At 43.7% G+C, this 24,150-nt stretch overlaps 1 protein-coding gene across 1 annotated transcript in view; it reads right to left on the reverse strand.

Moving 5' to 3' along the window:
* The window catches only part of LOC147702336 (ATP-binding cassette sub-family A member 10-like), a 1,673,715-nt gene that overhangs the window by 1,569,357 nt on the left and 80,208 nt on the right, over positions 1 to 24,150 (reverse strand). The window contains exon 2 of the mRNA XM_086930968.1: positions 14,497 to 14,605. Coding sequence (XP_086787094.1) covers positions 14,497 to 14,592 — 96 coding nt within the window. The 5' untranslated portion in view covers positions 14,593 to 14,605. The remainder of the gene's footprint in view (positions 1 to 14,496; positions 14,606 to 24,150) is intronic.

The following is a 24,150-nucleotide window of genomic DNA, read 5'->3' on the forward strand; positions in this document are numbered from 1 at the left end:
CCACTTGTGATATTTGCATGATGCAAGAAACCTGGTCTTTAGAGGAGAGTGTTAGTCCCGGTTTTGCCACCTATGACATCCATGCAGTATCTGGGGGGAAAGGCCGTCCTTCTGGCGGCCTATCCATATGGGTGGGAGCACACCTCGGTGTGCAGGTCACCCGTGTGGATACAAAATCACCCAATATACAATGTGTCGTATTAAATACCATTGATAAATCTCGCGTGGCTATTATAAATATTTTCTCAAGGCCCACCGCGAATGGGAAGGAATCGAGCACTATTAAAGGGCTCGCCCATTTCCTCCAAACACTTGACCCGGTAACTTCGATAATCCTTGGTGGCGATTTTAATTGTCAGTTCGAGCCTCTGGGTGGACCCGAGCTATGCGATGAGGATGAGGTTGATTTGGTTTGGCATATCCCTGCCCCAAGGATTGCTCCGGTAAGGGCTTGGACCCCGCTAGTACTGCAAATTAAATCTTTGACCCTTGCAACGTCCCTGCGGGCATGCAATGGAAGGACCAATAACGATAGTTCGTTTTTGTTCACATACAACCGGACCAACTGTACTTCCACCATTGATTATCTTTTGCTAGAAGCCAAACATTGGGACAGGCTTAAAGACTTTAAGGTCATCCCAAGGCATGACAGTGACCACAATGCGTTGGTCCTGACGCTTAAGCCTGGATCTTTTGGCCTAACCAATCCCGTCCCTAGCAATAATATGGTAGTGCCTTCCTATATTATATCCAACAATAGGAGAAGGGTTAAATGGCCTTCGTGTGTGGACTCACCAAGTCGCCTCGCCGAAATCTATCAGATTGCCACCCCACTCATAAGCGATATGGGGAGTGCTACTTCCCATGGGCAAATTATTGAGTCGTATAGGAAGCTAGTTGCGAGCCTAGGGGATGTATTTTATCCTGTTAGCAAGATGAAACCGCGCAGGATTAAAACACACCCTTGGCATGACCATGCCTGTAAGAAATCCAAGAAAGACCTTCTCATGGCAATTAAATCCAAGGACACCACTAATATTAAACCCACAAGACTGCTTTATAAAAAGGAACTTAACAGGGCTAATTAAGAGTGAGTGGGAGGAAGCTAGATGGGCTGAAAGGAGACAGTCCCTCCTCTTAAAAGATTCTAAGAACTTTTGGGCCATTGCTACCTCCTCGGCGGGTGGTGAGCGAGATAGTGGGGTCTCGAACATTGCTCCCATAGTCTGGGAGACGCATTTTAGGTCACTTTATTCTAGCCCTGAGTCAGGGATACCTGATCGCCAAGGGCGGGACAACTTGCCTAGAGCGACTTTACCCCCCCGGATTTGTATGACCATGGTCCCCCCGCATGAGCATGGACTGTCGGGGCCTGGGGGCACGGGGTTTCCCTCTGTAATAACCAGGACACTATGCTGGTCCCAGGGGCTCCTATGACCCCAGACCCCCTGCACGAGCGTCGACTGCCGGGGGTCTTGGGTCCCGGGGATCCAATTTGTAAGAGCAAGGACAACCAGCCAGCCCTTGTGGCTTCCGTGGCCCCAGACTCCCCGCATGAGTATAGACTGCCGGGGGACTCGGGCCCTGGCGATAGGATGGGACAAGTGGGTGCCCTAGAGAGGTCTCCTATACCTAATCTTGATTCTATTTCTCTTAAGGAAGTGGAGTCGGCAATCGAGAGGTTGCCCCCAAACAAAGCTCCCGGTCTTGATAGGCTTCCAGGAGATCTTTTTCGTTCCCAACCTAAAATCTGGGCCCCATACCTGATGGTCTTGTTCAATTCGGTCCTACAAGGTTCGGCATTGCCTGAGACCTGGCTTGGAGCTGAGATTGTTCCAATTTTTAAAAAGGGATGTCCACTTGCTCCATCTAACTATAGGCCAATTAGTTTAATTGACACTACCCAGAAGCTGATGGGGCGAATCCTACTCGATAGACTATTGGGTTGGATGGAGGAGAATAAAGTCTTAACCACCCTCCAAGCCGGATTTAGATCAGGGGTCTCGACCATGGACCAGATCTTCCAACTCCAGATCCTATACTGGAAAACTGCAAGAATAGAGTGTGGCAGCCTCTACCTTGTTTTTGTGGACCTGCGGGCCGCATTTGATCTGGTTCCCAGGGAGAGGCTCTGGACGGTTTTGGAGGAGCTTGGTCTCCCTCCCTATTTGTTAGAAGACCTCATCAGACTCCATACAGGGAATTTTGCACAGGTGAGATTTGGAAGGACCGGGGAACTATCAGCTCGTTTCCCCGTTACCCGGGGTGTACGCCAGGGCTATGTACTGGCTCCCACCCTCTTTAGCCTGTATGTCAATGGTCTGATAGATGTACTTTCTGGCGTCAGGGACAACGATGCTCCTCGTCTGGCCACTGGTAGGGTGCCCGCCTTGATGTTCGCGGATGACACCTTATTGTTATCGCGGACATCAACGGGCTTCCAGCGGGTTTTGGACGGGTTTGTGTCTTTCTGTGCCTCACGGGGTTGGAGGTCAACTTGGAGAAGACTAAGTTCATGATCTTCAATCCCCCAAGACATACCCGCCCAAATCCTACGCTGAATGGAACCTCCCTGGAGCGTGTAAAGACTTTGTATACCTGGGGGTCACATTGACTGAACATTTCACTTGGGATCACCAAATTTCTAAATCATCCTTGAGACTGGCCCAGATTATGGGAGGCATAGGTAGATTCCATAGTGCTTCGACTTTTAAACCTGTCACTCCTGCCCTTGAGATTTACAAAATACAGGTCAGGCCAGCAGCTTTGTATGCCGCAGAACTTTGGGGACACATGAAAGTACATGAGCTATTGAAGATTGAACATTCCTTCATGCGCCACCTGGTTGCTCTTCCACAAAGTACTCCCCTCATACCACTTCGCCTAGACCTAGGCTTAGAACCCATCAACGAGCTGACAGCTGCACGACCGCTGCTCTATTGGAGAAGGCTTTGGTCTGTGCCGGAGCTTGCATCCTTTAGGGCAGAGTTCACTGCAATCTGGGGTCAGCCACAGCTTAAGAACATACCTTGGCTGGCCCATGTTAAGGCTTTTTTTCATCAAATTGGTATGTCACAACTCTGGGATGCACCTGAAGACAGCTGCGTGAGGACGCAAAGGTCTCAAATAGTGGCGGCTGTAAGGTCATACAACCTAAATACCCTACACTGCTCAACCTCCTTGGGAAGGCTGGCCACAGAGTTTTTATTGACGAAAGTTAGCCCCAGGACGGAGGTGTTTTTGGACTTGATACAGCCCCCATTCGCAAGAAAATTGTATATTCAACTGAGGCATAGCTCCCTACCGATAGGGGCACTAACATCCAGATGGTCACACTCGATGAAGGCCAATTGCCCTGCTTGCAACCATTGGAGGGAAGACTTTGTACATATATTTTTCTTCTGCCCCGCATACAGCGGAATTCGGAAATGCTGGATCCTTCCAATTAGTTTAATTGACACTACCCAGAAGCTCATGTGGCGAATCCTACTCGATAGACTATTGGGTTGGATGGAGGAGAATAAAGTCTTAACCACCCTCCAAGCCGGATTTAGATCAGAGGTCTCGACCATGGACCAGATCTTCCAACTCCAGGTCCTATACTGGAAAACTGCAAGAATAGAGTGTGGCAGCCTCTACCTTGTTTTTGTGGACCTGCGGGCCGCATTTGATCTGGTTCCCAGGGAGAGGCTCTGGACGGTTTTGGAGGAGCTTGGTCTCCCTCCCTATTTGTTAGAAGACCTCATCGGACTCCATACAGGGAATTTTGCACAGGTGAGATTTGGAAGGACCGCGGAACTATCAGCTCGTTTCCCCGTTACCCGGGGTGTACGCCAGGGCTATGTGTAAAAATCTGGGTTTTAGACAATGTGTTCAAGCTTTAAGAGTTTTAACCTACGATACTGCCCCTCCCATTGTTTTTGCTGTTTCCCGTTTTTTATATGGCATGTGGCAGAGAAGAACCCTTTTTTTAGCATGAACTAATGTCTCATTTATTCCTTGATAACTCTTTGTTTAATACTTTTTTAATTCAATTGCATTTGTGATTTTACTGTTGTGCCTGTATATATTTTATTGCACATTTATGGTCCTCTGGCCGAAATAAAGTTATCAAAGAAGAAGTCCAAAAAGGGTTCTTTCAGATTAAGCCCAGGAGTTTGTGAATGAAGTGAGTGACCTATCTTGGCCTAACATTTGTATAATGCAATACGTTTCCTATTTTGCTGTCCAAATATAACCTCTGATGATTACTTTTCATCCCCAATCCTATTGAGAACAATTGTTATTATGAACATTAAAATTAAGCTTGGACATATGTACAACATATACATTTTAACTCCTTTTTCAGTTACCACAATGTTACATAAGTCAGCAGCAAGATACCAACATTGAAGAAAGTTTATCCTCCTGTTCCAGTTAATTTCACTGATGTCTCAAATATGGCATGAACTAGCGTATGAAGCCACATCACAGTCAAGCCTTCTTAACTGACAACTTTAAGGTAAATACTCACAATACGACTACTCAACAAAGTTAAAAAGTAATGGATATAACTACTTGAGGATTTTTCGGTGGCAGATAATCTCCAATTCACACTTGTACGGATGGGTCTGATACAGTGTAGATCTCTGTATAACTAGAGGATGATTAGGTATTAGGATGGCATACAGAGCTCCCAACCTTCTTACTTTTTTCCTTAAAGGGTTCCAAATTGGGCACGAATATTAGGCTGTGCAGTTGAGGTTGACGGTGTTGCTCCACTGGTACTTTGGCCTCCTCATGAAGCATGTGGAGCCTCTCTCAATCTCCTTAACTCTTCCCTTGCAAAGTTGACTGGATTTTTAGTCTGCAAGTGCTTCCGCACACTTGCAGTTCTACACCAGTCCTCTTTATTGGGGTCTCCTCATGAAAGCTGTCTTTCATAAGTGGCAAGTAACTTTTCTTTACATTCACCTTTTTTAAGACTTGTGAAAATTAATTTCAAAACATTCAATAAATACGATGTCGCTATGCATAGTGTCAAATGCTTTATTAAAAATATGCAGAAAATGTTCCCTTTAATTGTTGTTAAGGTCTTTACAAGAGAATTTGAAAGGAGAAACTAGGAGATGAATAACAGAGATAGGTCGTTATATCTCAAACTGCAAAAACTTATAAAAAGGATGAACCAAAGTCTGCATGTAGAATTCCAGTGGAAGAATTCAGGCACACTGCAAACATTTAAAAAAATATAAATATTGTCTAGCTTTACTTTGACTTGTAATGTTTGACCTCATGCAGTGACATCAATCTAATTTCAAACACAAATTTTTTGTTTTGTTTTGCAGATTAACTACAATACTTCTTTTGGAGTCCATATTATGTGTTGTTTATTAAATTGTTTTGTTAGTTATAGTTATTTATTGTACTGTTATCTTTTAGTTATAGTTCCAGTTATTGCTTTAATAAAAGTTAATTGAAAAAGTACATACGTCTGGTTTTTTTGTGGGGGTAGCAGTCATCAATAGAAATTATATTTATATTTTGAAGTATAATTCTGAGGCTAACTCATTAGCAACATAGTGTGCTGAACGTTTAACCTCTGCGCTCACGTAAGTGTTCCCTGAACTGTTACTATGGTAACAGGCAAAAAACCATTTGGGGGTAGGGTTAAAAGTTACTGGCTGTACAAAGACCGTTATATTTACCCAGGATCTTCTACATCACAGAAAGGAAAGCAAAGTAAAACAAAACACTGTGTACCAGATCTACAACTTCCTTGCACCACTTTCGCGTCCACCCCCCCCCTACAACATTACAAGTTTGTGGGCTTCAACGACCCCCCTCAAGCCCCGGGAACCACCACCCCCTGAAATTTGTGTATTACGGGAGGCAAACTGCGTGGCCTATGTTTACATTTATTCACATGCCACCTTGCGTAATGCATCACTAGCATGCTGGAGGCCTTCAGCCCCAGGAGCCGCAGCGTCAACCTGACCGAGAACCTTTATAAAAGATGAAAGATCGGAATCAGGGCCTGAATTTCCCTAACCCGCTGTTCAGAGGGAAAAACCCGAAACTGCGCTGAGTCCAGAACCGCTCCGATGTAGAGGAGCCTCTGAGAGGGGCACAGGTGCGACTTCGGCACGTTGATGGACAAACCCAGCAGGTGCAAGAGTTTGACCGTAGTCTGGAGGTGAGAGACGACTGTCTGGGGCGAGCCCGCCTTCAACAACCAGTCATCGAGATAGGGGAAGACTGGAACACCTGATCTTGCCGGATAAGTGAATAAACATGTGAATAAATCATTCTATTTTTCTACGAGATTATAGACTATTGTCCATATACCACAACAATCTGCGTTTCAATATGCATGGCATCTATTAAAGAGATAGTGTACATTTTCCAGATGAAGGAAACCAAGTCTTCCGCATGAACTTTATACTCTTTATCGGTACTTACTAAAATGTCTCAATAAACACAAGGGCTCTTTGTAGAACCACCCAACATCTATACATATAAGCTTGATATATATCTCAAAAATACATGCTTCTCTTTTCAGAGACCAAATGCGCGGATCCTACGCGCATCTCGCAACTTTTTTGTAAAAAAATGTTCTTACTTTTTTTGCCCTATGGGTCCCTATGTCACCCCCTGAGCAGGCCTAGGGGGTCACGGTGTGTCTAACCTGCACCTGTTCACGTTTTGCCAACATATTTCACAGACTTCTTTACCCTCGCTTCTACCGTAGCACAATATGGCTGCCAACAGTTCCTGTTTTCGAATGTTTACAACCGCATGACAGCCAATTAGAATTCAGAGCGTGATCAGAATGGTGCCAATCCTCTCACAATCCGCGGATCCTCCACGCCCATAGATATATAAATGACTTTAACCATAATTTTCAAAGGAACTACTGAACAGATTGACACCAGATATGCCAAAGGCACAAGTCGGAACAGAGGACTACCTCTCTGCCAAATTTGGTGTAATTCCGTTCAGCCGTTCGAGCTGCAGCCGTGGCTAAAGGTCCTATGAGAAATTGCATGGGGAAAATGTGTTTTGGGACCCCCCTTTTTTCTTAAACCCCGCTCCACCAATCACCCCCAAATTTTCAGGGAAGGAGCGGAACTGAGCTGGCCAAATTTTGGAAAATTTCAAGAATATTCATCAATTGACGCCAAAGTTATTGGCAATAGAGTGTTACGGTTTTCCCATTGATAATAATAGGTCCTAACTATAACCACCTACAGACTTCGGCACGCTCGGAGTTGCATGAATACGTGTTTGCACATTGCACTTTTGCACGTTCTATTGAAATCAGACACAATATATTAATTGCATAGGCTACATTGTTGCCAGAACAGTAGTTGGGGTGTACCTAATTACCAGCCCCGTTTTTTTTATATATGAGCAGCCCTGTTATATATACTGAATATGAACTGGTCCTTAGGAATGTGTAAATATATGAATTTGAGTCAGGAATATTTTTAACTTCAACCAAATTGGAAGTTTGTACCAAATGTATTGAACATATAATTTAAGTTTCTGTTCGGATTTTGAATTCTGGAGTAAGATTTTAAACTAAAGATGGACTTTGTTCAGGGCATAAGGTATAACCGATAGGAAAGGTATGCATGCTCATTACTATGTAAATATGGATAATATATTCAGTACTGTACACCATTACGGCATGATTTTAAGATGAAAGGCTGACAGAGGCAATATGATAAGATGGCGATGCCTGATAACGTGTATTTGGAGTTTGACATTCAGTCCACTTTGTATTACCATATTGTTGCGTTTGTGTTTGGCGCCACTGGCGGATTTAAATTACACTGTTTTAGCCTCTCGTTTGTCAAGTGAGCAAGCACACAGTCTCGTCAATACATGCATTTCTTTTGCTATCTTTTAAATGGTGAATATTCCATCAACATTGAGGTAGGACTGCGATTTTCTCACATTATCAATCCATATTAAGGTGGCAGTGGGTACATTTCTTAAAATGTTCCCTATACATGTATGATAGGCAAAAAACCGTGTCATCTCTCCTCTTCATAATCTTCTCCTGACGCAATGACATTTTACTTTAAAAAGTGTTTGGCACTGTGTTAATTTTGCATAATTAGCTTGTATCTCTGTGACTACACCAACCATAATGCTTTACGTTTGTGAATTCAAAATGTCCAAACTTCCTCAGTATTTTTCAATTAATCAATCTTTTTTTCTCTTTTCTTTCCGATGACATCTACTAAGATACCAAAGAAATACCTTTAAAAGATGTAATTCCATTTATGGCAAAGTTATTAGGCATTGTGAAAAAGTCACAAATAATGTTATGCTTTTGCTCCTGTTTCTCTATGGTAGACTAGTTTAAAAGCAGTTGTAGCAGAAGACTCAACTACAGCAATGCACTCCATGCTGGCTCCATGCAAAACTCCAAAAGAAGCTGCAAAACATCAAAAATGCCTCTGCCAGACTCATTCTGAACATCCCCCACTGCATCCACTGCATCCACATCACCAGCCACCTGAGAACCTCCACTGGCTTCTGGTCAACAAAAGGATCACCTACAAACACCTCACACAAGCCTACAAAGCCCTCCACAATCCCAGCCCAGCAGACATCTCCTTCCACACTGGCCACCATCCCATGAATCTGCAGGACCACTGCTGGAGGAAGATGCTTCTCCTACCGTGCTGCAAAGACCTGGTACACCCTATCTCTGAATCTCAAGCAATCTCCATCTCTGCCTTAATTCAGGAAGGACCTCAATACCAGGCTCTTCGAATACACAGCAGACCACCCCCCCCCCCCCCCATCCTCCAGCGTCCTGAGACCCTTGTGGGTGAGTATTCATGCTTTACACGACCACTGATTGATTATCATCATTACTTGGGCAATGGCAATTCTTGCAAATGGTTGATGGGATGAATAGGTAAGCTAGAGGAGATGATGTATTTTTGGTTTGCATGGATTTGGTTTCAAAGATAAAGGAGATTGAGATCTCTGAAACGAGGTATAGGAAATTAACAGAAATACAATAATGAAGATAAAGGAAGATGAGCCTGCGACTTTGAGTAAACTAGTCAGAGAGAGTAGACATGCAGAGGATGGAAGTAAGGAGTGGGTCATTCAAAAGAAATAAAGATGAAGGCACAATTGAAAGCTTTAATTCAAGGGAACATTTTCATTAAGGATTTTAGAACATAGTGGGAGAATGATTTTTGGGCTAGACTACAATCTGAAAAAGTTGAAAATATATCTATTCAGACACTACAAGTATGAGATCTTTAATGTGGCATGCATGTTGCATGCAGCAGTTGCTCTCAAATGGATAAACAAGATGAGTACACAGGTTCTTTCTTCAGGTATGATCAATTTTTAACTGATGATGGACGTTTAAGAAATCATATGTTGCATATCATGATAGGGACATCATGCACTTTAAAAGAAGTTCAAACAGGGTCCATTTGCAAGTAAAGGTATGCATAGCAAAAAGTAAGCTGCAGGTCGCTTTTTGAAATCACTTAATGGAAAGAAGGCAAGCATCATGTGTATATGAACATAACATATACATATTTACAGTGTGATGCAGTCACAATCGTCTCATACACAGTTATTTAACATTCTGGGATTAACAAGTTTATCAATTCTATATCATGCAGCTTAGTAAATTGTGCATGGATTATTATTTTATGTTGCCTGTAGTCACTTGGTAGATACTGATGAAATGAAATGAAATGAAATGAAATGAAAAAGAGATTTCTAAAGCGCACTGCGGCCAAGCGGCTTCCTGGCGCTAGGGGCATATCAGTAACAACAGAGGATCCCAAAGAAATTAGCCGGGGAAAGCCTGAAGAAAAAGAAAAGTTTTAAGGGCTTTACGAAAGTGGGAAAAAATAGGGATAGAGCGAATAGAAAGAGGGAGATTGTTCCAAATCTGGGGAGCCCGCACAGAGAATCGGGTGCCCCCGGTGCGGGATTTGCGAAAGCGTGGGACGTGAAGAATACAATTACCATTAAGCAGGCTAATCATGTGTGCTAATTACTTATTTTATTTTTTATTTGAAAAGTTTTTATAAAGCACAAACCTGACCCGGTAAGGTATCAGAATGCTGTACAATGCAGCAGGCTTGTTAAGCTAGAGCAGGAAAACATAACAGATAACAGATAACTGCGCATATACAGCAGAAGCACATTGGAGACAAAAAATAGACGTAAACAGTTGCAGAGTGCATAGTAGATCAGGGAGGGCAGGATTGTAAGGTCAATTAAAATAGTTTGTGAGTCTACAGTACTATTGTTGTATGTAGCTTTTCAGGATCAGACCGTTGACATCTTTTTCAAATTTAGATTTTGAGGGGATTGTTCCGATTTCTTGCGGTAGAGCAATCCATATTCTCGGAGCAAGACCGGCGAAGGCACAGTTGTAGGTTCTCTTCTTTTTGAACTGTAGTGGTTTCAGGAGTAGAGTGTTTGAACTTCCTAGGGCGCGATTCCCACCCGATAGTTCAAGATTATTTGCCTTAATGTGCAGAGTTGGTGATTGGCTCCTTTTGTTGTCACATTGATGTGATCCTGTTTATTCAGGAATTTGTACAGGATTAGGCCAAGTAATCTAGTTGAACTAAAAACATGTGGGGTGTGGCTGAGGGCAGCTAGTTGTTTGAGCCAGTACTGAATGGGTGCAGTATGGTTGTGGGAGGCAAGCCAGAAAAATTCGGTTTTGAGTGTATTTAGCAAAAGTTGGTTGTGAGATAACCACTGTTGGGTTTTTAAAAGAGCATAGTTGAGAGCGGTGATGTCGTCCGGTGAAGACATTTTCATATACGGTTGAGTATCATCTGCGTATATATGATATCGTATGTTGGTCCATTTCAGAATTTCGGTGAGAGTTTCCAGATACAGGTTGAAAATAGTTGGTGTGAGTGCGGATCCTTGTGGAACTACAATGAAGACAAGCTTACTGTTAGAAATGTTGTGGTTGACTCTGATACTTTGAGTTCTACTTTGAAGGAACGAGGCAAACCAATTTAAGACCGGACCTGATAACCCCATCCTTGTTCCAAGGAGATCAATTAATTTGTCGTGTTTGATTGTGTCAAGCTCTGAGGAGAGATCCAGCAGTATTAGTAGGCAAGGTTCGTTCAGGGCATCATCCACAATGTGTGTTAAAGGGGTTTGGGTACTGTGTCCAGATCTGAAGCCAGATTGGTATTGGTCAAGGAATTGAAAATGTTCAATGTCATTACAGAGTTGTGTATATACGTATTTTTCAAGTACTTTGGATAAAGTCATGATATAGAGATTGGTTTAAAGTTGTTAGGATCAGATAAGTCTGCCTTAGGTTTCTTTGGTATGGGTAGGACTTGTTCAATCTTGAGGCAATCTGGAATAAAGCCTTGCATTAGAGATTCATGCACAATCTTCGGCCAGAGATGGTAAATGGATTAGGTAAACCCTTCAATGAATTTGGTGTGCATAGGATCATTGAAGTTATTTGATGGTTTTAAGGTAGTTATAATTTTATGCAGCTCAGCATCGTCCGGTATTCTGAAGGTACTCCAAGAAGCATCATATTTTGGAGATTAGGCAACCAAAATAACCATAGGAGAGCTTGTCCAAGGTGTACCTGAAGCAGGTTTGGAGCGAGCTTGATTCTGTAAGTCTGGTAAGGAGAGTTGCAGATCTAATTCGATCTTTCATTTTTTTTTTAATGAAGTGGGCTGAGAACTCCTCACTGCTTGGTGTTGAGTGTCATGTCATTTAAGTGTTATGAGTTGATTAAGGGGTGGTTCGATTGATTATTGATGATTTTAGAAAGTTGTTTTGGTCTGTTTTTGGCCTTGTCAAGCTGAGCTCTAAAGTGACAGATTTGGTGCTGCCTATATGTTTGTTATAAGCATTTCTTGTCTTCCATAGCTGCTTGAGGTTAGCTAGGGAGGGGACATTTCTACAAGATCTTTCAGCAAGCCTAAGTTTACATTGTACCTCATTTAGGGAGTTGTTGAACCAAGGTTTGAATGTTTACTAAGGATTCTTTGGAGACGTTGAGGAGCAAGTACATCGAAAATATCAGTCAAGGAGGGAATGTAGTGATAAGTGAGTTCATCCAGATTTGTCATTATCGGGGGCGTCGGAAAAAAGATTATTGAGATTATTGCTCATAATGGTAAGATGATTTACTTTGATATTTCTTAGATCTCTAGACAATTGTTTGTTTTTATGAGGTTGTCCCTGTCTAATCAATACTTTTTTCATGATGCGAATAGAGATTAGGATGTGATCTGACCAGTCGAAAGGTGCTTTTTTATCAAGTTGTATGATGTTATTTTTGGCTATGATAAGATCTAGTTGGGAATCTTTGTTACGTGTAGGCTTGTTGCAAAACTGGGTGAGGTTCAGATTGGATAGGAAAGTCCTGAAAGTGCATATTAATGGGTCATTTTCAATGTTCCAATGTAAGTTGAAATCGCCAAGGGTGATATGGTTGGGAAATTGGGCAGGGTTCACTGATAGGGTCTCCATAATTTGTTCGATAAACAGAGGATTATCTCCAGGGGGGTGGAGGATAATGTGTAGTGTATATATTATCTAGTCATTGTTCAGGATTTCGAGTTCCAGGTGTTCATAAGAGGACATTGGTGCCGAGTGCATCTGTCTCAAGCAGAGACTAGATCGATGGATGCAGGCAATGCCACCTCCAATTTTAACAAGTCTCTCCATTCTAATTATGCCATAGTTGGGGGAACTAGAATGTCCAGGATTGGTGTTGAAGTGTCCTTCAGCCAGGTTTCAGGTGGGATCAGGTGGTGTAGTTCTTGTGAGAGTATGAGGTTTGCAATATGATCTGCATGTCTTACAGCTGATCTGCAATTAATAAGCATCTATTTGATGTGTGATTTGGTCACAATGGTTTTGAGGTGTCTGGTTTTGGACAGATAATAAGCTTTCCTTGCTCACAGATGTAAGGTTGACACTGGGTTCCCTAAACGAATTGGAGGGAATAGTTTGTATATTGAATGTAGAGGGAGCAGATTCAATATGATCAGATTTTTAAGATTGTAATAGGTAATGAATTTCCACATCAGTAAGGTGATAAGTAACCCTATTTGGTCTGGAATGATTGTTAGGTTATGGTCAAGAGTTCCAGTGAGGATTTCCTATGTTATGCCTGGCTGAGATTTCCCTTCAGAAGTATTTGAGCATTGCGGAGAGATTAGGTAGATCAATCTCCGAAGTCGTACCCAAATCCCAAAACTTCTGCATTTAAAAAATAAGTGTAATAAGATCCGGTGTCTCTCTTCAAGCCAGCTTATACCCGCTGTAGGGAGGGTTTATTGTGTGCATGGGAGGTATGGTGGTAGCCTGAGAATGAGATCCATCTAAAGGGAGAGAGGAAGGAGGAAGAGAGTATTCCTCATAAGAAAGGAGGAAGGTATTAGGGGAGTTGATGTGCAATTGCTGGATCAAGGGTGGTGTATTTGTGGTGAGGAGTGAGAGATGAGTAGTAAGAGGTATCAAATTGATACCTGCACTGAGTGACGGGTTGTGAGTCTGATGAGACTTGTGTGTTGGTGGGTGTGTTGCAGGAGAGGGATTTACCTATGGGCAAGTTTGTATTGGAAAGGGACAGGGTAATAGCCCTCAAGTTCTCTAGATTGTTGTTATTGCAAACTATAGAGGGTGTTTCACTGCCATATATTTAGAGGGATTAGGGAGGTTCAATGAGTTAGGGTATAGGTATACTTTAGAAGCCATATGCAGCCTTGGTTCTACCTCAGAGGATTCCCCGTTGTGACTGCGTAAGTTCCACCTGATCTCTGGTAGGAGATGAAGATGGCGTGTATGGAGTATAGGAGGTAGCATTGGTAGCAATGCATTGGAGTTTCACTGTAGTTGTTAGAACTTGATCTTGTAGCAAAGGAATTGTTAGCCAGTGAATTTTTACTCCTCATTAAAAATTTGTTGCAGTGTTCTCTGTTTTGATCCGATGATTGAATAAGAAGGATCACATTGTTGTATAAGGAAATGGCAAGATCAGCTTTGAAGATTGGAGAGGGAATAATGCATAGTCTAAAACTGTGAGCCTCAAATGGACTTTAACTTTCAAGGCATTTGATGCATAGGATGGCTCCTTTTCAATTCTCCCTGTCGATGAATAAAGGTCCATACTACCAATGGCAGGTGTTTTGTAACGATTGCACTCGAAGACTGAGATACAAGTATCCCTGCTACAGGGCTAACTTCTGACCAGAAACATCAGATAAACAAGTTTCCACTAATTCCCCAAAACACTCATCCATCCATCTATATGCTCAAAAATATTTATCCATTGAAATACTTATTCAATCCCTCATAAATTTTGATGTGGCTGAACACAGAGGCTTCTGTTAAAAAATGGAAAAATATTTTACAACTCTTAGCCCTTTCACTGGAGCAATATTACACTTTTTACAAATATAATGAAGGTCACTCTCAAGAGTGCAGAACAACACGAATGGTGACACTTGCCTGTAAAATTTGTGTTTTGTTCCTCCATTTAATCAGCAGATTCTTGTAGAGCAAGGCTCCAGTTTGCTGACACATGCTGGCTTGTCTCTGAAGCATTTTCAACAGTTCACTTGAGAAAAAAGAAATGCTTCAGTTATTAACAATAACATCAATAAAATGTTGAGTTGCTATATAATGCTGCCACTAAGAAGAAGTAAAAGAGAGACCCATCTGGGATTCCCACCACTTTTACCAGACATATCAAAGGCATGACTGTGGATGATCTCCAAAACACAGGCCAAGGTTTACTATGAATTGTTGTGAGGGTTGCATCGGTTTTGTGGTGCAGTCTCACACAGAATCCATTTTAGCATTTACTGAGCAACACCTATCGTAATTTAGAAAGAGCACAGCCAGGCTGTGGGTCTGATTAGCAGGCCCACAGCCAGAGAAAGTCGTAAACCAGTGAAACAAAAGCAAAGAAATCTGGGTGAACATAGGATTGCAGACCCTACTCTCCTACATGACCCCCCCCAAACGTCGGAACAATAAAATAACCTTGACCAGGTGAGTCTTCTTGTTCTAAGTGGAAATATCTGGAGAGCCCATCGGCATTGCCATGATCAGTACCAGGTCTATGTTCCACTGTAAAGTCCATCCCCTGTAGGGAAATGGACCACCTAAGCAGTTTGGGGTTTTCACCCTTCATCTGATTTAGCCACAAGAGGGGCTTATGGTCGGTCTGAATCTTGAAGTGAGTGCCAAACAAGTATGGCCTCAGCTTCTTCAGGGCCCAAACCACAGCAAAGGCCTCCCTCTCAATAGCTGACCAATTCTTCTCTCTAGGGGTCAGCCTTCTGCTTATAAAAGCAATGGGCTGGTCTTGACCATCAAAATTCAGTTGAGAAAGAACAGCTCCCACACCCAACTCAGAAGCGTCTGTTTGGACAATGAATGGTTTGGAGTAGTCTGGACTCTTAAGGATAGGCGCCGTGCACATGGCCTGCTTTAGGTCATCGAATGCTTTTTGACAGCTCGCTGTCCACTGAACCTTTTTTGGCATTTTCTTACTTGTCAGTTCATTTAATGGTGTCACGATGGAACCATAGTTCCTGACAAACTTCCGGTAGTATCCAGTCAGGCCCAAGAAAGCTCGAACCTGAGTCTGGGTGGTTGGAGGAGCCCAGTCCCTGATTGACTGTATTTTGCTCTCCAGTGGCTGAACCTGGCCTCCACCTACAAGGTGGCCCAGGTATACAACCTGTGTCTGCCCTATCTGGCACTTGGTGGCCTTGATAGTGAGGCCTGCTGCTTGCAGAGCCTCTAACACTTTCCGCAGGTGGACCAGGTGATCCTCCCAGGTGGAGCTAAAGACAGCAATATCGTCTAGATATGCCGCACAGAAGTCATCCAGCCCAGTAAGGACTTGATTCACCAACCTTTGGAAGGTGGCAGGTGCATTTTTCAGACCAAAGGGCATCACCACGAACTGATAATGCCCACCAGGGGTAGAAAATGCGGTCTTAGGCTTGGCGTCCTCAGCTAACCTGATTTGCCAATACCCAGCTGTCAGGTCAAACGTACTTAAGTAGTTGGCCGAAGCCAATCTATCGATAAGCTCGTCTGCCCTTGGTATTGGGTGGGCGTCAGTCTTAGTGACTGCATTGAGACCCCTGTAGTCTACGCAGAACCTCATCTCTTTCTTACCGCCCGGGGTGTGAGGTTTCGGCACTAGAACTACGGGACTAGCCCAAGGGCTATCCGAGGGTTCAATGACTCCCAGCTCCAACATTTTCTGCACTTCACTCTTGATGCAGTCTCTAACGTGATCAGGCTGCCGGTAGATTTTACTCTTGACGGGCAAGCTGTCACCAGTGTCAACCTCATGGGTGCACCAATCGGTCTGACTGGGTGTTAGAGAGAACATATGTCTGAAAGACTGAAGAACCTGTTTACAGTCTTTCTGTTGATGTTCGGAGAGGCTGCCACAAAAGACAACACCATCTACCGATCCATCGTCAGGATTCTGAGTGAGCAGGTCGGGGAGAGGGTCACTCTCCTCCTCCTGTCCCTCATCTAGGGCCATGAGCAAACTCATGTCCTTCCTGTCGACATATGCCTTGAGCCTGTTGACATGAATCACCCTGTGGGGGCTCCGGGGAGTTCCCAGGTCGACCAGGTAGGTGACCTCTCCCTTTTTCTCCAGGATGGTGTAGGGCCCGGACCATTTGTCCTTGAGTGCTGCTGGGGCCACTGGCTCCAACACCCACACCTTCTGTCCGGGCTGATAAACAGTCAAGACAGCCTTTTGGTCATGCCAAGCTTTTTGGAGTTCTTGGCTGGCCTTAAGGTTTTCAGATGCCTTCTCCATGTATTCAGCCATCCGCGAGCGGAGGCCAAGCACATAGTCCACTATGTTGGCTGCAGGCTTTTTGAGAGGTCTCTCCCATCCTTCCTTCACCAAACACAGGGGTCCTCTTACAGGATGTCCGTACAAAAGTTCAAAAGGGCTGTAGCCAACCCCCTTCTGTGGGACTTCTCTGTAGGCGAACAAAAGGCAGGGAATCAGGACGTCCCATCTACGCCGAAGCTTTTCAGGTAGTCCATGAATCATCCCTTTCAGGGTCCTGTTGAATCTCTCAACAAGCCCATTGCATTGTGGATGATAGGGTGTAGTGAACTTGTAGTTGACACCACATTCCTTCCACATAGCAGTTAAGTAGCTCGACATAAAGTTTGCACCTCTGTCGGAGACGACCTCCTTAGGAAAGCCCACTCTGGAGAATACTCCAACTAGGGCTCTTGCCACAACAGGTGCTGTAGTGGTCCTAAGGGGAATAGCTTCAGGATACCTGGTGGTATGATCCACTACCACCAGTATAAACTTGTGCCCTGATGCTGTTGGTGGTTCCATGGGACCGACGATGTCAATCCCCACCCGTTCAAAGGGCACCCCCACCACAGGCATTGGTATAAGGGGGCCCTTTGTCGTGCCACCTGACTTACCACTGGCTTGGCAAGTGACACAGGAGCGGCAAAACTCCTTTGTATCTTCGTTCATATGAGGCCAGTGAAAGTGCGAGACAAGCCTGTCCCACGTCTTCGTCTGGCCTAAGTGACCTGCTAAGGGAATCTCGTGGGCCAAGGTAAGTAGGAAACCTCGCTGAGACAAGGGTACAACCAGCCTCCTGGTCATGCCAGGCTTGGGGTCTCTTGACTCAGTGTACAGGAGTCCATCTTCCCAGTATACCTTGTGGGTACCTGTGGCGTTCCCAGCAGCCTCAGCAGCAGCCTGCTGTCTGAGGGGTTCAAGAGAAGGGCAGTCTAACTGATCCTTCCCCAGGTCTTCCCTTGAGGGTCCCCCTGAACCCAAGAATTCAACTTGATCAAGTTCGAACTCCCTAGGCTCAGTTTCCCTCAATTCCTGTAGGTCAGCCTCCTCTGAGACTTGATCCACGACCTGGGGCAAGGGGGAAGGCGCAGCCTTAACCCTACTGCTCTTTTTCTTGGGAGGTATCTGGTCCGTTGTTCCAGGATCCAGCACCTGTTCAGTGGGGCATTTCCTGACCTGTGACCTGGTCACAGCGAACACATGTGCTGGCAAGCCTAACATTTCCATGTGAGTCCGGTGCTCCACTTCTGACCATTGTGATGACTCCAAATCATTGCCCAACAAACAATCCACTGGGAGGTCTGAACTAACTACAACCTTCTTTTGGCCAGTTACCCCTCCCCAGGAGAAAGCTACAATTGCCATACTGTGATTGGTAGTGACATTGCTTGCATTGGTCACCAGGAATTCTGTACCTGGCATGATCTGTCCAGGGTCCACAAAGTTAGGTGTCACCATGGTGACACTGGCACAACACCCAATTGATTTGCATGGCTTTGAGTGGTTTAGAAAAATACAATGCAAGGCAGAGTAGCAACTTGTCTTACTGTGCTGCATTGCGTGAACTATTAGTAAATATAACGTCAGTGTATACCTTGATAGGACAATTTCATCATTCCCTTTCATTCCTGAGTGCAAGAGAAATTGGTCCAAATCCCTTTTTTTGCCTTCACAGCACCCTCTCCCAAACATTTGCTTAATACATTGATGCCTAAATAGTGTGACTACAAACAGGTATTTGGAGGGAACATCTTATATATCAAGCAGATCAGTTTCCATAGCTTGGTATATTAAATTCAATCTAAGCGCAATAGATATTATTTCTAATACTTTACCTTATGCGGTAACATCAAATAACAGGTATTAATCCCGACTTTAGCACACAAAGAATCCATGGGAAGAACAGTACACTGTGGTCCCCCAGATTTTTTATTTTTTTATTTTTTTTAAGACCTTTATTATGTCGTGATCATCACACAGCTTCTGGCCTACAACCACTCGGGCCAGCCGCAACATTTCTTCATGTTATGCAGTAGTTGTAGAGTACACAGCCCCTGTGCCGTCAACCCGGGGGTACGGCGGCGTCATAAATCAGCGCGTGTGTGTGGTTCGCGTTGAAAAGCGGATGAATGTAGGTCCGGGTTTTTTTATTTTTATTTCCTAACTTTAGAACAATTTTTGCTGGCTTTTTCAGTGTAACCGTACACGCAGAATTCGTTTTCTTACATGCAGATAACATACTCTGGCAACTTCATTGTATACAGATAATACTGCGTGTGGTGAACTGTAAACATCAACATTTATAACACCATATACATGTTAATATAAGAGACATGGGCCTACGGATGCATCTCTCCCTAGGTATAGCTTATGTGTTAAGTGTGTGGAAGACCTCTAGAAATCCAGCCTTTATGGCAAAAACGATTTTATTTGGTTATCATTATTTCAACATGGGAAAATGGTGCAAAAGTGCTGCAAGGGGCTTGTAAAGCTGTCCCTATGTTTTTCCCCAGTCCTTCAATATCCTAATGTTGTTCAAAAGGCTTCATTTTAGAACTATGAAAAAAACTCCTATTAGCCAACACTGGTAGACCAGCCAGCCTTAGGGTGGTCCTCCTCGAAACTTTTTGCCTTTGCTCTTCCATATTTTTCTGATCTTGTTTCTGTTGGTCTACTCTTTAAAACATGATAACATTGGCTTATTACCAATTGGACTATTTATTTTCTTTTAAGTCCCTAAAAAAGTGATGCTACATGTACCCAGGGCCTGTCTATTCATGCTACCATTGGGTCTGAAGCACTGATTGTGCCACCCACTGAAGTAGCCCATTAAAAATGTCTAAGAATTGCCATTGTAGCCGTTGTGTGTAGTTTTAAACTGCCATGTTGACCTAGCAAAATTAAACTTTTGCCAGGCTCAAACCTGCTTATTTAGTAGATATAAGTCACCACTAGTGTAGGCCCTAAACAGCCACAGGACATGGTACAATGTATCTGAAACATAGAACATGTAATTGTAAGTTTTACACGTGCTGGTAGTGAAAAACCTTTACACTTGTTTTTCACGTCTGCTTCTCCCATAGGATAACACTTGAGTTGCCTTATTATATTTAATAAGCTGTAACTTTCCAAATGGGATCAGTTCATATTTAGGGACTTACTTTGAGTTTAGCGGTTTGATGGACCCCCAAACCCACAGTGGTGTTTCTGCTGCCATTACACCAGTGGCCCGACTGCCTTGTAACAGTTTGTGCAGTCGGACCCCCATGGGACCACTGCTGCCGCCAGGGATCTACAATCCCCGGTGGTCTTGCAGCAATCTGTGGACCCTAATATGCTGATGGTATATTACTATAAAGTAGGGGTCCTCAAACTGTGGGGCACTTACAGGGGGGCCGTGGGGCTATGCAAAGGGGGTCGCGCTTTCCCAGTCACACATCTGGCCAGGCCCAAGGGCTTCAGCCCCCCTCCTCCCCCGTCCTGTGTGTCAGCCCAGGCTGCTGCAATGCAACTCAGCTGCTGGGGGCTCAGCTGGGCAGTGTCTGGAGTCTTATCTCCGGCACACCCGCGTTTTTCACAGGTCTTTAAAGACCGGTTGCATATTTACATGTCTTTGTTTAATTTTTTCCTTGTTCCAGTACCCCCTGTGTCCTCACTCTGCCTATTCCTTACATTTGTATTTTACATTTACTGCTGTAGTGTGAGAATGCATTTCATGAAAAGGAATATAAGTAGGGTTGCCAGAAGAAAAATGCCTGCTAGGTGTTGTTTAAACAGCCTGCAAAGACCTCCTCCTGACACTAAATAGACTTATAATTTAAAAAGTATGTATTCATTCGTTATGTGACTTTTCTGTCTTTGTTCTCTTTAATTATCAGTCATGGGTCTTTGAGGCAGCCCTAGAACACAATTAAAAGTGCTTTCTATTTATATTTGCTGTTTGAAGTATGCACATATAAGTGCTGAAAATACAGCTTTAGGTGACTGTTTATTTTTGTACCGACTGGGCCATACAAATAATCTGCTGGCAACCCCTAACCATAGGACTGTATGTTTTTTGAAGGATCAGCACATTATTTATTTCCTCCACCCTCGATCCCCGATTAATGCCATAAATTCAATACTTTAACTTAGCTCTTAAACCCTACGTGCTGTCAATAACATGCTGACTTCAAGTGTCTGGGAATACACCCTGCATTCAGACAAGTCACTCCTCATTCTCGCCCTTCACTTTCACGCTCGTCCTGCACTCACAGCAATCACAATGCACTCACACTAATCACCATGCACTCACTCCATTCACCCGCTCACCCTGCACTCACAGTGATCACTCTGCACACACAATGCACTTGTGCTGTTCACCCTGTACCTTAGCCTGCAGTCACACGAGCACGCTACTCATCCTGCACTCATGTGACACTTCACTCACCTGTCACCCTCACTCAAACAAGCCCATCAGTAATCATACATTCATTCACTCATCCTATTCTGAACTTGCATCCGCACCCAAATTCAAGCACTCACCCTGCAGTGACTCCTCTTACCCTACTCTCACACTGTTGCATCGCTTACCATGCACTCACATGGGCACTCTTGTCACCCACACAGTACAGAGGGTTAATGTTCCTGCTACAAAGAATATGTACCATGCAGATCATAGAAATGAGTGTGAGAAAACTATGAGTAGCTCTATAAAAAATGAAATGTTTGTCAGAAAGGTGCCATAGAGAGATGAGGTGCATTGATGGTGAGTGGTAGTGAGGGAATTCATTCAGAAGGAGGAAACCCAAAAATACTTTTGCACCATGTGCGACCATTGTTAGGGCCGGCCCTGGCTGGGAGTGTTAGCCCCCCCTCCGAAGTTCTGGTCCAGTGGCTCCCCTGCTTCTGCCTATTAATATTATTTACACTTGTAGTGTGCTACTGTTACCAAAAGATGTCCTGGGGCTAATAACCATCTGCTGCCTGAAGGCAAATGAGAAACACACAGAAGGAGAAGGAGGACCAGCCAAATGGGGTAACCTACAGAGCACAGAGAAAGGTTTTTATATCTTCCTAAAGAATAATAGATTTTTGGTGGAGCGAAGCAAAGGAGGGTGCAAGTTCCATAACTACACGGCCTGCACCAAAACGGCGAGACAGACAGCTCATGCCTTCTTGAATTAGGGAACAATAAGCAGAGTGGCACAGGCCGAGTGGAGCATACGGGTCCAACCCGTATGCTTGGTGAGGAGAGATGAGAGGACAGCAAGGGAGTGAGAGAATTCGGTTGAAGAAGTCAGGGATGAGGCAAAATGTGACTCTTTTCCTGAGAAGATAGGAGCCGTCGCTAGACGCTGGACGGGTGTGGAGAGGCGGAGGCTAAAACCTGCAACAGATATAACAAGCCTGCAAACGGCGTCAATTATCCACCCCATTCAAAACGCATCAAGGCACGATACGAGAAATTACCAAACACGTAGAGCTGAGGGAGCAACTTTCTTCAAGAAGGTGGCACCGTGTAAGACAGCAAAGTTAAAAGAACCCCAAATTTGGGAATAAGCATCAGTAAAATCAGATTCCGATCCTGCACGATTCTGAATGATCGCATAACAGTGGCATGAGTGGAAGCCATAAAAAGAATACACTCAGATTTGCCCAAAAACCCTATGATGTTGAGCTCGGCAATTCAGAAGAACTTCAAATAATAATATGAGATAAGGACTTTTAACTACGAGGCAACCATCCAGTGCCGTTTATTAGGAGAGATCATTAATTCAGTCTTGAGAAAGATGGCACAATAATTAAGCTATCGAAACGCGTCAACGCCCAACAAACCGCACAATTGAGTAATCAAGCTTCTCCTGTGTATCGCAAGAATTTAATGTGTCCAGGATTGGGTCTTTGAATTTGGATACTTAATGTGCAAAGTCTGAATGACAAATTACACTGTCTTTTGTTCGTCTCTCCCCCTCTTTGTGTTTTTATAATTGACAAACTGTATGGTATTGTCTCTTTTTTAAGTTGATATCTTGAGTTTATAACTTTGATGTGATTTAGCACTGTGATAATTTTAGTAGTATATGCAAATAGAATGTGGAATTGTTTTTTATTGTGTATTTTTATGTTTTTAATATAATAATAAATTTGGTATAACTTTGATACATATGCATATGTTTTGTCACATTTGTCCAATACGAACGTCCAATATTAACACGAGCTTGACTGTCAGCGAGATCCATTCCATTCAGGATGCCCTGAGATTAACTCTCTATTTAAAGCGCCGATATTTGGAATACCGCTTGGTGAACGCGTCATTCGTGCTACGTTCCGATCCTACCGATCCGTCGGCCTATCATATCAATGACTGCTAACCAACACTCCACGGTGAATGCGATCCGCATATCACAGAGTGGTTGCTTGCCCCACCTTCTGGTCCTGATGAAGACCCTACTGCAAGGATAGCATCTATACCTGCGTATTCTTAAAGGGTCGAAACGTCGACAATCACTTGCTTCTGCACGTCAACTTCACGCCCAAATGGTTCATTAATTGAACAAAGTGAAGTATGCTCTACCTTGAATACTGACCAATATGTCATATGCTTTGTACATAATTTGTAACGTCTACTAGAGGATTTGTTATTGGTTGATTATACTGTCACCTCTGTAACTGTATTCTTCTCCTTCACGTCATCCTCACATGATCACTTACCTCTACCCCTTTTCCTGTCTTGGGGCACTGCCTAAACCACGGATTTAAATGTTCTTACTTCTGCAAATTTAATATGCGCTCCCATTGTGAATAAAACAGTGTGGAAGGATTTATTTTTTGTGTGATTCATATTTTTACTACTCCGAATAACTTTGTGTCCTACTTCACTGGGACCCCTTCTTCTTATTACTTAGCTAGCCCAGGTCCCAGCGACTAATTTTGGGTACACCCCCAATTTATACTCTCATAATTCCAGTAGCCCTGCCTACAGGTTTAGACATTTTTGTTAGGAGGGGGTCCTTACACCTCAAAAGTTTGACAGGGGGGTCTCAGCATCCAAAAGTTTGAAGACCTCTGCTATAAAGTTTATTAGGAGTTTCCTCACACCACAATTTTCTTGGAGGTGAGCCCGCCATGAAAAGTGTGGTGTGATGAAACAAAAGGAGGGCCCACAGGGCCCCCAGTAACTCTGCGCCAAGGGGTGCATGCAGGAGGTACAAAAGGGGGTGGTGATGGACGGAGCATCTGAATCAATCAAACACTCACAACCAGTCTGAAAGATCTGGGTTTAATCCATAACCGTTCTTTAG

This window comes from Lissotriton vulgaris, chromosome 7 (genome assembly GCF_964263255.1).
Source record: "Lissotriton vulgaris chromosome 7, aLisVul1.2, whole genome shotgun sequence".
Taxonomy (NCBI): domain Eukaryota; kingdom Metazoa; phylum Chordata; class Amphibia; order Caudata; family Salamandridae; genus Lissotriton; species Lissotriton vulgaris.